The sequence below is a fragment of the Mizuhopecten yessoensis genome, unplaced genomic scaffold, assembly GCF_002113885.1.
Source record: "Mizuhopecten yessoensis strain PY_sf001 unplaced genomic scaffold, ASM211388v2 scaffold8937, whole genome shotgun sequence".
Lineage (NCBI taxonomy): Eukaryota > Metazoa > Mollusca > Bivalvia > Pectinida > Pectinidae > Mizuhopecten > Mizuhopecten yessoensis.
Genome location: NW_018407797.1, coordinates 444825 through 457169, shown reverse-complemented (window position 1 = coordinate 457169; position 12345 = coordinate 444825). Strand labels below are relative to the sequence as shown.

General features: G+C 34.2%; 1 protein-coding gene across 2 annotated transcripts in view; it reads right to left on the bottom strand.

Moving 5' to 3' along the window:
* LOC110456877 (basic phospholipase A2 4-like) overlaps positions 1–8657 on the bottom strand; it is a 20954-nt gene extending 12297 nt beyond the window's left edge. Inside the window, exons 1-2 of one of the 2 annotated variants that reach the window (XM_021507903.1) lie at positions 8432–8657; positions 2636–2718 (exon numbers count right to left, since the gene is read on the bottom strand). In XM_021507903.1, coding sequence (XP_021363578.1) covers positions 2636–2684 — 49 coding nt within the window. In that variant the 5' untranslated portion in view covers positions 2685–2718; positions 8432–8657. Of the gene's footprint in view, positions 1–2635; positions 2719–3704; positions 3793–8431 lie in introns of those variants that run through there. The other variant, XM_021507904.1, reaches the window with a different exon arrangement.
* Between the last annotated feature and the right edge of the window lie 3688 nt (positions 8658–12345).

The window sequence follows — 12345 nt, the reverse complement described above, 5'->3', positions numbered from 1 at the left end:
TCATATCAATGTTATAAACACAGGTACATAAGGTCATATCAATGTCATAAACACAGGTACATAGGGTCATATCAATGTTATAAACATAGGTAGATAAGGTAATATCAATGTTATAAACACTGGTAGATAAGGTCATATCAATGTCATAAACACGGGTAGATAAGGTCATATCAATGTTATAAACACGGGTAGATAAGGTCATATCAATGTTATAAACACGGGTAGATAATGTCATATCAATGCCATAAACACAGGTACATAAGGTCATATCAATGTTATAAACACAGGTACATAAGGTCATATCAATGTCATAAACACAGGTACATAGGGTCATATCAATGATCAATGTTATAAACACGGGTAGATAAGGTCATATCAATGTCATAAATCTTATCAATGTTATAAACATAGGTAGATAAGATCTTATCAATGTTATAAACATAGGTAGATAAGATCTTATCAATGTTATAAACATAGGTAGATAAGGTCATATCAATGTCATAAACACAGGTAGGTAAGGTCATATCAATGTTATAAACACGGGTAGATAATGTCATATCAATGCCATAAACACAGGTACATAAGGTCATATCAATGTTATAAACACAGGTACATAAGGTCATATCAATGTTATAAACACAGGTACATAAGGTCATATCCATGCCATAAACACAGGTACATAAGGTCATATCAATGTTATAAACACAGGTACATAAGGTCATATCAATGCCATAAACACAGGTACATAAGTTCATATCAATGTTATAAACACAGGTACATAAGGTCATATCAATGTCATAAACACAGGTACATAGGGTCATATCAATGATCAATGTTATAAACACGGGTAGATAAGGTCATATCAATGTTATAAACACGGGTAGATAATGTCATATCAATGCCATAAACACAGGTACATAAGTTCATATCAATGTTATAAACACAGGTACATAAGGTCATATCCATGCCATAAACACAGGTACATAAGGTCATATCAATGTTATAAACACAGGTACATAAGGTCATATCAATGTCATAAACACAGGTACATAGGGTCATATCAATGTTATAAACATAGGTAGATAATGTCATATCAATGCCATAAACATAGGTAGATAAGGTCATATCAATGTCATAAACACAGGTAGGTAAGGTCATATCAATGTTATAAACACGGGTAGATAAGGTCATATCAATGTTATAAACATAGGTAGAGAAGGTCTTATCAATGTTATAAACACGGGTAGATAAGGTCATATCAATGTCATAAACATAGGTAGATAAGGTCATATCAATGTCATAAACACAGGTTGTTAAGGTCATATTAATGTCATAAACACAGGTACATCAGGTCATATCAATGTCATAAATACGGGTATTAAAACTCTTATAACGGAAAGGAACGTCATAACCTCACTGTCACATATATAGTTAGGAACACATCAATTACTCTCTCTTATACGTTGGTAAAAGGTCATGGAACACAAATTATTCCCATATGTCACTATCACAAATATAGATATAGGTAGGAACCGTAAATTTCACTCCAATAAACACTGGTATATAATATCTACTCATAGAAGAAAGAGGAACATATGAATCTTGCTGTCATAAACAGAGGTTATTGAGATCATTTCACAGAAAATAGAGAAAAACACCAATCTCACTGCCATGAACCACGTAGAAAAATAATATACACATGAAAAGAAGGTCGTATCACATTGTCGCTGCTTCATATATTGGTAGATAAGGCCATATAACACAAGGGAAAACATTTTTCTCAGTGTCAGGAACACGAATGAATATGGACATAGAAGAGAGGAAGTCACCTACATTACTGTCATAAATATAACAAGTTAAGCACGAATGGTGATAAGATGTCATGTTGATATCTAAAAAACATGAACTAATTCAAAGTCGATACGAGTAGACACACTCGTGTGAATGTCAGTGGGTTTTTTCTGTTGCAAATTAATTTTTCTGGCGTCTGATGTGGGATCTTTATTTCTGGTTAACATAATATATGAGAGCAAACATTTCTGCAATTTACAAAAATAAGGTGAGTTTGACCTTAATGCATTGTGACGTCACGAACAGGCTAGCTCTGACAGTATCTCATATGTTTATGTTTGCAATTGCTGTTGATTAAGTAACCAACGATGTTTTTGTTATTGTTACATTATGTAAATAAATACGGTAAATAGTTCAGAAGGCAAGTATGTGTCAATTGAAGTTGAACTGTTATCTTCTTTTTTTGTCAGGGTACAAATAGCTCATAATTGGGTATTCTGGAATCTAACTTATTCGGGCAATGAGCAGCAAGACCAGCAATAACTGCCTATTGTTCTCAACTATCTCCCGATTCATATAACGTGTTAGCCAAGCCTTTTTTCTTGTCTAACATTCCCCTCTGAAGTTATTGGAAAAGGCCTAACCTAACCCAACAACAGTCGTTGAAATGGAGTCACACGTATAAAGAAAATGCAAATCTGGGGCAAAATTATTGATCGTCTATAGCAGGAAACAGCTGCTGCCCTAAGTCTAAAGTTGACAACACTGTTAAAGTAGAATATCCTGTTGATAACATTTGCTTAAGGTGTGAATTGTCCTGCTACTTGCGTCTACATAATCTTACCTTTGTACAGTACTATTACAGCAGAGAATACGAACACTTTCAACTCCATTTAATCTTCTCTAGTCTGTCTTAGTATCAATTCTCTGTAAATAAAATAACAAAGATAACCATACAACAGATGATAATATACAAGCTCGTGAAGAAACAATAGTACATTTATCACACAGGCAGTAGTAACAATTTCATTACAGATACAGATAGTAACAATTGTACATATTNGGGGGGGAGGGAATAGAAAAAATTGATGGTAACTGGTAACAATTTTACGAAATCACTACAAGTATAGGTAGTACTAATGGTAAATCTATTTCAAATATTCGATAGTAACAATTGTACATAAATTGCAAATATCGCCGGCAACAATAATAAAATATTATCAAAACTTGGTAGTGACATCTGTACATATACTACACATATTGTTAGAAATAACTACACAGCGTTTTCAAATATGGATAAGAATAATTTTACAATTTCGACAAATATCTATAGTACAATTGAACATTAACCACATATATCGGTAGAAATAATAACAAATATAAAAAATAAATAAATAACAAAATAAGGTCTAATCAAACTCTATAGTAATTAATAAACGAGTAAAAAATGACACATAGTCAACACAAAAACTTAATATAGAATACATCAGGAACTGAGGATTTTTTTTTTATTTATTTAAATTGCGCAATCCTTTACAAAGTCAGATTTTAAAGTCGACGATATAAAGGTAACAAAAGGAATCGAAGAAATTTCCAAATAAACTAAAAGCTTCTTAAACATAACAAATCACCAAAAGAGAAACCAAATGCACCGGAAGTTAAAACAGTTCCTGTTCCCCGTTGATATCCTCAGTAAAAAATCTATGAAATCTTTGTATGTAATCACCGTATGCACTGTAAACAATTTCTTATTACGATGGATACTGGAATACAGGTCATAATGTCAACAGTACACGTCACAGTGTACATGTAGGTTGATAAGTAGTTTAAAGATTAGCAAGATGAATCTTGATTTGTTCTTTTATCTTTTAAAAGTCTATATTAATAACTTAATAAGAGGAATAGTCACATACCTCGACCTTAATATCGATTCCGAAATAAATTCAATTGAGAAATGTCAAAGCGTGCCCGTCCGACTAAACTGTTATTCATGCTGTTCGATGAAAACTAACTTCAACTAAATTGCACGTAATTCTCGATCATGGACTTTGCTCGGTCACCGATCCGACATCAGTGTTTACATATACATATCTATGTCATAAGCGGCCCATGACCTATAACCTCACATCTGACAGGGTCGATGTTAATGACTTTCTGGCAGACCTTTATCTGTGTGATAACATACAGTCCTTCACTGTGATTACAGCATTGTTACTGTTCAATCCGTGCATATTTGTAGTTTCTGATCTATTTCTACCGCCACAAGTTCATCTATATTTACTTTTTAATCACAACAAACCACACATTTGTTTATTTTGTTTAACTCTCACCTCCTATCGTTTCCAGCAGAATATTTTCAAAACCAACATTTCTCAGCAAATCGACCGTGCCCATGAACTCAGACGTTATGGTGCCATAACATATATTTTCGATATGACACATGTTTAGTTTTACTATTTTTGACGTTAACATGAACAATACTATGACGTCATATATTCTCGGCGAAGACAAAAAAGTGGTGTTGTATATTGATCACTCTTTCTGTCGGAGAAGTTGATATCGTCTCATCGAACCGCAGTCATATTACACAAAAAACGTTTATTTAGGGTTTGAAACCTTATATTTATATATATAATTACGTCCTATTACATTCACTTTTATTATTTAAAATCATTTTTTACGTAAAAAGGCAATACATCGTCCTGGAAACAACATTAATTGAACTGTCTTTTTCGCTGGAAAGATGTTGCGTTGTCAATGATGACGAAACACCCAGTTGAGAAATAAACAAATAGTTCCACTTTGCATATTTTTGATAATTTAATTAACATACCAACCCATTTAACAAGCATAACTTATCTTTAAAATTGACAACAGATCTTCATTCGACACAAACATTCTCTGTAATATGTTTAAGGTACAAAAAGGTCAGAATTTATTCCGTGTTCGCGAAGGTAGCTGAACGATAAACAACGATTGTGCTGCGACTAAGCTTTAATAATTAAGCACATCAGGCCACGAGGCGGTTGGAATGTCAACTAGATAGCTTCATGGAAATTGAAAGTGCATCCAAGAAATGTGGAGATTCCTTAGAAACCAGATGATGATTTAAAAGATGCTGTTGTCTGAATTATTGTGTCGACCTACTGTGACAGTACTAGTGGGACTCGCTCATTGTTCGAGTACTCGTTACTGTCGCTGAGGAGTGTCACTTTTCGTAACTTGCGACTATCGAGTAGAGAATGCGAGTTGCGAGTAGGATTGTAGCAAGTTGCGAGTTGCGAGTAGGAAAGTAGGAAGTTGCGAGTTGTTAGATGATTGTGAATACACTGAAGTTTTAATTGGGAAAATATGCATGATCATAAAATCCGTTCATCTACAAAAATACTTAGGTGACACTTGGTGTTAGAACCCTATTTAAGTGTTAACTTATTTAACACATTTAACTCATAGGTTCTAATGTCTGTTAGTCAGTCGATGTAGATATTCAATCAAAGTAAGATTTTTTTCCAGCGCCATATTGCCGTTTCGTCCATTCATCCCATTCAATGTCGAAAGGCCATCTCTACCGAGAGTTGTTGCCCCTTAACGCTCAAGGAACGACAACTCTGGGTAGAGGTCGTGCTCAAGTGTTCCGAAGCATGTTGCATCCGAGCTAGTCAAAATCGAACACTGGTGCACTGTTATTTCAAACGTTTTATTTATTATGTAATTTACTTTCTTTTTTCAAAAAAAAATAAGGAGGCACTTTTTAGTGTTTAGAAGATGTTTTTTTCAATTTGACCAAATATATCGAAGCAAAGAAACGCAGGTAAATCCCAGGTGAATATCTTGGTGAATATAACTGACTTGCCATTGGTTCATTAAACAACACCTGCCTATTGTTGATAAAATGTTGCCACTCGGAGAACACCCCGTTACAATACACCAAAACCGGAAGGCAGCTACACTCTTGAACAAGTATATCATGTAATTAGCGCCAGAATAAATTTCAGTAACACGGTTACTGTAAACATTGAAGAATTATTATCCACCAGCAGAGGCAACCAACCCCATGGGACGAGATTGTCTGGAAATGACCACTAGAAAAACGAAGAAGTAAGGAAACACCTATTTTAAAGTCATCGTCATAGAAATGATTTTGCAATTATTAAACGATAGAACGTATACACCACCTGTCGCGGTCAGACAGTGATAAGGTGATAACTTCCCTATCTGGTCAGTCTGGTCATCGTCTGCAGATAGTACATTTTATAATCACAGACAACAGTGCGCGGTCAGACGGTGATACAGCCGATATCTGTCCTGTCTGGTCAACCTGGTCATCATTAACTGATAAAAGTTAGCCAATTTAAGCTTGTCAACGTCCAATAGGGACCTGCTAATTTGTAACAGCTGTATTTGGACCTAAACCCAAGGTGTTCATAGTGATTTTACACATCCAAACAGTTATGTGTAATAAAACGGATTGGCTGCAATCTAAGCAAGCAGGGGAAAATTTTGATTTTTAAATCTTTTATTCTTTCAAATTTTAATTACTGTCCCCTGGCATGGCGTTTCTGTAGTTTAAATTCCACAAGGAAGATGGAGAAGATACAAGAAAGAGCCATTCGTTTTATTGAGGATGACTACACAACGCCAGCTTTGGAACTTTTAGAAAAAGCAAATTTATCTTTTCTTCATCTAAACAGAATGATAACCATGGCTTGTGAAGTTTTAAAAATTATTACCAATGTAGCTCCGGATTATTTATGTAATCTTTAAACCTTGAAATCGTCTTTTTATAAACTCAGGAATGAAAGGCAGCTGGAGTTACCAAAAGTAAGAACAACCAGATATGGACTGAAGTCTTTTCGCTACGAGGCCGCCCGGGTGTGGAACAGTCTGCCAAACCATTTGAGGAAGGTGGATAGTTATCCAGAGTTTGCCAGACTGCTGCACTCCTGGGATGGCCCCGTTTGCTCATGTCGTATCTGTACCTGTGTCTAGAGTTTTTAATGTTTTTTTCAGTGTTTTAGTCTTTATTACTAGTTACCTGCTTTATGTATCTATTATTTATTTACCTACCTATTTAGCTTAACTTCTGCTTTGCATGGCGCTTGAATATACCAATAACTGGCAGCATAGTTTCTAGCCCTCTCTTCTAATCATCATTATAGCTCAATATATTTTACTTACTAGACCTTGTCCTATTTTAATTTACACTGTATTAGTGTATATTATGTCAATTTTTACTCTTTTGCTATATTAACATGTATGTACATTACACTTGAAGTGTTTTAACTCTCCAATATATAACAACACCTGTGTGATATGCAGGTGTTTCACTATTATCTCTTTACATCTTTTTAGTATAGTACTTTAACTTTAGTGCCTGTGATGTATTTATATGCTGCTATGTTATTGTATGTTTTACTCGCTGATTATGTGGTAGCTTTCTGTGATAGTGTATAACTTGACTTTCTGTTTGCTTTTTATCATGTTTGTCGCCAAAATAGCGCTTCAGCGCTCATGTTTCTCTATTTGATATATGCGACGTTAAATAAAGTTTCTTGTATCTTGTATATTGTATCGTAGTATCCTCATAACAACATCGCATGCACGGCAATACCAACTTTGTGAGGGGGCACAAATGCATTTGGTGTTGTAAAATACATTTTTTGTCGATATTACGGTATTATAGACCTGGACTCATGATCATACCGTATTTATGATGATATCACTGTACTATAATGATACATCCGGACCATTTTCACGACCCAAACAGTACAGTATCATTGTGTGCACGACGTCAATCGATGAAATAAATGTGTGGTGTTGTTTATATTTCCTACTTTGAATTTCTTTTATTTCAAGCGAAAAAGTTAACAGTACAATTACGCCACAAACTCAATAATTTGTACATTATTCGCATATTGGTGTGTTAGTATTACTTTGGTGTCGCTAGATCCTGTGTGGCTGGACCCTTGCACAATATGCGGGGCCCTTGATAAGTTTGTGTTTATTGGTCAGATGTCAAGTGGGAAAGTAATACAAATATATAACAGTGTTATACAATATAACAATAGCAACCGAGCAGGCATAATGTTAACAGAGAAAAGTTAGATGAGATTCCAAACAATGCATCACAGTGTCAAAGACAACTGCTAGAAATGTCAACCATAGTATTAACACACGGTGGCAAAGTCTGACAAAGATACAAAAAACCCCACCACAAAATGGAACAAATATTGAGCAATGGTTCTATAAATTGTCACGCACTGTCTTCCAGTTAAGGGTCCCACTAATTAATGTTATATCGAACGAGTAAAGAGTTTTGATAAAGAAACATTTTACATGTAATCAAACTGGACTTCATTGACAGAAATGATTGAAATGGCGATTTGTAGATATTATTGGTTGAAGGTAAAAACTCAATAAGAAAAGAAAGGATAGAGAGTGAGATATAGAGGGGTCTTGTTTAACTGCCGGAATATTACTATGTATTGATAATGCATACATAGTTGTAAGCAACTGTACATAAATGTAAAGAAACACTGAAATAAACAGGGAAGCTTTAGATATTTATTATGTAAGCTGTCTGAAACTTTCTAAAAATCGAAAAACTTTGAAAAGTGACACCAAAGTACAGTTTGCTTACCTTTAGGTATATGACGTGCGAACAATCGACCCTCTCCTCTAGACCTGTAGTACATTCAGTCTTTCTAACACATGTTGTGACGACACTGACGAGAAATTAGCAACGACACCGAGGAGGAGTTCCAGATGATGACGTTTGTAAACATTCCAGCAGGGAGTAAGAACAATGTACATTCATGGACAGGGCTTATGTACAAGGCATTATCTCAGTGATAAAGGACATGTTGGCTAGGCTGCAAACAAATGATCGCTGTGAAAAACGGTATCCTTTACCACTACAATTGTAATGTAAACAATATTCATGAATGTACTATATACATATATATTTGTATGTTTTATGTACTGTATATTTATTTATTGATGTATGTCCGTGTGATGGATGCAATGAAAATAAATAAACAAACTAAAACACAATGTTTATAGCGCTTTCGTCTATTTATGGGTTCATCTGGCAACTGATGCTATTATGACGTCAAACTTAACAGTACTCAAATTTAAGACGTCATTAATTGATGACGCTCACAATAATACACAAATCTATAATAACACTCACATCCTCCAGCACCAAATCGCTTAACCAAAAATTACGAGACCATGATCATTCTTTACACGAGCTTTCGCCCTTCTTCCTTAAACTCAGTTTTGCCCAGTGTCTTACTATTTTCGTAGGTACCAATGATTAACTGTAATATTTTTTGTGTAGCTGAACATTTCCAATTTTGCCCTTCAAATAAATTTGCTAGTTTTATTCTGTTATCTACCTTTATTTTATCTGTACTGATAAATTCGCCCTCGTTACGGAAGCGAAAAGAGGAAAAACTGAATTGCGGCGAAAATTCCAGGTATAAATTATGTATTCAGTTTCATCTATCAAAAAATCTTTAATATACACTGAGAAAAGTGTACAGTATTCGTCATGAGTTGATTTTCCACTCTTAAAATTCAGTATCTTTGATGATTACAAACGTGGGCAACGTATCTTCGACCTTGCATGATCAATATTTTTCTCGGACGTGGTAGGAACGAGATCATGAATACTGTAGAGGTGTATGAGGATTTACCTTTAAGCCACTGTTTTCTTCCTGAATAGGTCTATACCACATTTTAAACTCTTCATATGTTGCAATTTATTGACGATATTAATTTATGTCAGGATGTAACATGATATTTTCTGTTTAAAGTTTTGAAGAAGTAATATCTTTTTAGATAAAAATGTTTAATATTTATCTATGTGTACCTTTACAAAGTGTTTTACTGGTTATTATTTCTGTAGGTTTCAATGTCTAACATTCACGTGTTGCGGATTGACACGTCATAATACATATGTGTTATTAAAAATTGTCGTGATTTACAGATTAACTTCTAAACTATGTGTCATTGTTTTATATTATGTACCAGTGATATATATTCTGTAATACAGATCAGCTGTCTAATCTGTGTGTCACTGAAGGGTATCCTCGTTGTTTATATTATGTACCAATGTGATAGATTATACAATAATAGCATGGTGATGAGGTCCATACATGGTTTCATCAACCTAGGTAAGCAATATTGACCGAACACGCAGTCCGAGGTCAATATTGCTAACCTAGGTCGATAAAACCATGTATCAACCGAAATCACCATACTACTATCCTCACTGTTTTATATTATGTACCAATGAGATATATTCTGTAATACAGACCAGCTGTCTGCTCTGTGTCACTGAAGAGTATCCTCACTGTTTTATATTATGTACCAATGAGATATATTCTGTAATACAGATCAGCTGTCTAATCTGTGTGTCACTGAAGGGTATCCTCACTGTTTTATATTATGTACCAATAAGATATATTCTGTAATACAGATCAGCTGTCTAGTCTGTGTGTCACTGAAGGGTATCCTCACTGTTTTATATTATGTACCAATGAGATATATTCTGTAATAGAGATCAGCTGTCTACTCTGTGTGTCACTGAAGGGTATCCTCGCTGTTTTATATTATGTACCAATGAGATATATTCTGTAATACAGATCAGCTGTCTAATCTGTGTGTCACTGAAGGGTATCCTCGCTGTTTATATTATATACCAATGATACATATTCTGTAATACAGATCAGCTGTCTATTCTGTGTGTCACTGAAGGGTATCCTCACTGTTTTATATTATGTACCAATGATATATATTCTGTAATACAGATCAGCTGTCTAATCTGTGTATCACTGAAGGGTATCCTCACTGTTTTATATTATGTACCAATGAGATATATCCTGTAATACAGATCAGCTGTCTAATCTGTGTGTCAATGAAGGGTATCCTCAATGTTTTATATTATGTACCAATGAGCTATTTTCTGTAATACAGATCAGCTGTCTACTCTGTGTGTCACTGAAGGGTATCCTCGCTGTTTATATCATGTACCAATGAGATATATTCTGTAATACATATCAGCTGTCTAATCTGTGTGTCACTGAAGGGTATCCTCGCTGTTGTATATTATGTACCAATGAAATATATTCTGTATTTTTTAGTTTATTTCTTTATTGATCTAGCCTAGTCTGTTTTCTCAAATTAGATGGGGTTTCTCTAAAGAAATACGTGATTTAGAATCGTACGTAAACTTTATACAAAAATAATCTCAACTTACTCGAAAAGCCGAAATTGGATTTTAATCTTATATCCTTTTTATTTTTAACTTCGGATATGTTTAAAGCGAAATATATAAACAAACGAGAACAATTGATGCAGTACTGTGTTCCCATACTACAAACTATATAAAGTACATAAATAAAGCGCACATTTCAGAGCTTTTATCTTTTTGTCACCACAGTTGAGCGTTCATGACCATAAGGAGACTGTTTACAACGATTCACCAGTCTAGATCTAGATTGGTAAATGTATAAGATTTATTGTATGTATAAATCTGTATTAGGAATGAAGTAAACATTACATAGTTACCTCGCCTCACATATCGAGTGACTTGATACATGTGGATGCTTTTAAGTATACATTCTGTTAAATATATACTTTTTCAGTCCACTATGTACTATCATAGATATATATAACTAGTACAGAAACCAATAACCGTAGTGACAATAAAAACTAAGCGGTGATTTCCGGCTGCCATCTTCCTATTTTCGCATATATTTATACATTGTGCTAAGTAGCAAAGGAAAATGAGCTGGTTCGTTTTTCTGATAGATATAGTTAAACAACTAGATTGTAAGAAGGGACTCATTGCTAATGGTCTGTAATATTTATTATTTTTCCTCTAGGAAAGGTACAATCTGCTTATGTAATGCTATATGTTGTTCTTCTTGTAGTAAGGTGACCATTTCGTTGTCCAATGTTATATCTAATGTTTCTTTTATATATATGTAACGTGGTTGTAAGTTAGGTAAGAAACATTGTTTTTCCTGAATAACGGTAACACATTACCAATGAATGGTCACAATGATGTTTTTCCTGCAGAACAGATATATCTACCAAATGTTAGCTCATATAATTGTTTTTTTCCTTAGGAACGAAACTAACATCCCGATATTATGTCATATTAATTGTTTTTCCTGAAGAACGAAATCAACTACCTAATGCTAGGTCACATTGATTGTGTTTCCTGAAGAACGAAAACACCATCCCAATGCTAGGTCACATTGATCGTTTTTCCTGAAGAACGAAAACACCATCCCAATGCTAGGTCACATTAATCGTTTTTCCTGAAAAATGAAAACAACAACCTAATGTAAGGTCACATTGATTGTTTTTTCTGAAGAACGAAAACAACAACCTAATATCAGGTCACATTAATCGTTTATCCTGAAGAACGAAAACAACAACTTAATAAAATGATAGGTCACAATAATCGTTTTTCCTGAAGAATGAAAACAACAACCTAATGTTAGGTCACATTCATCGTTTTTCCTGAAGAATGAAAAC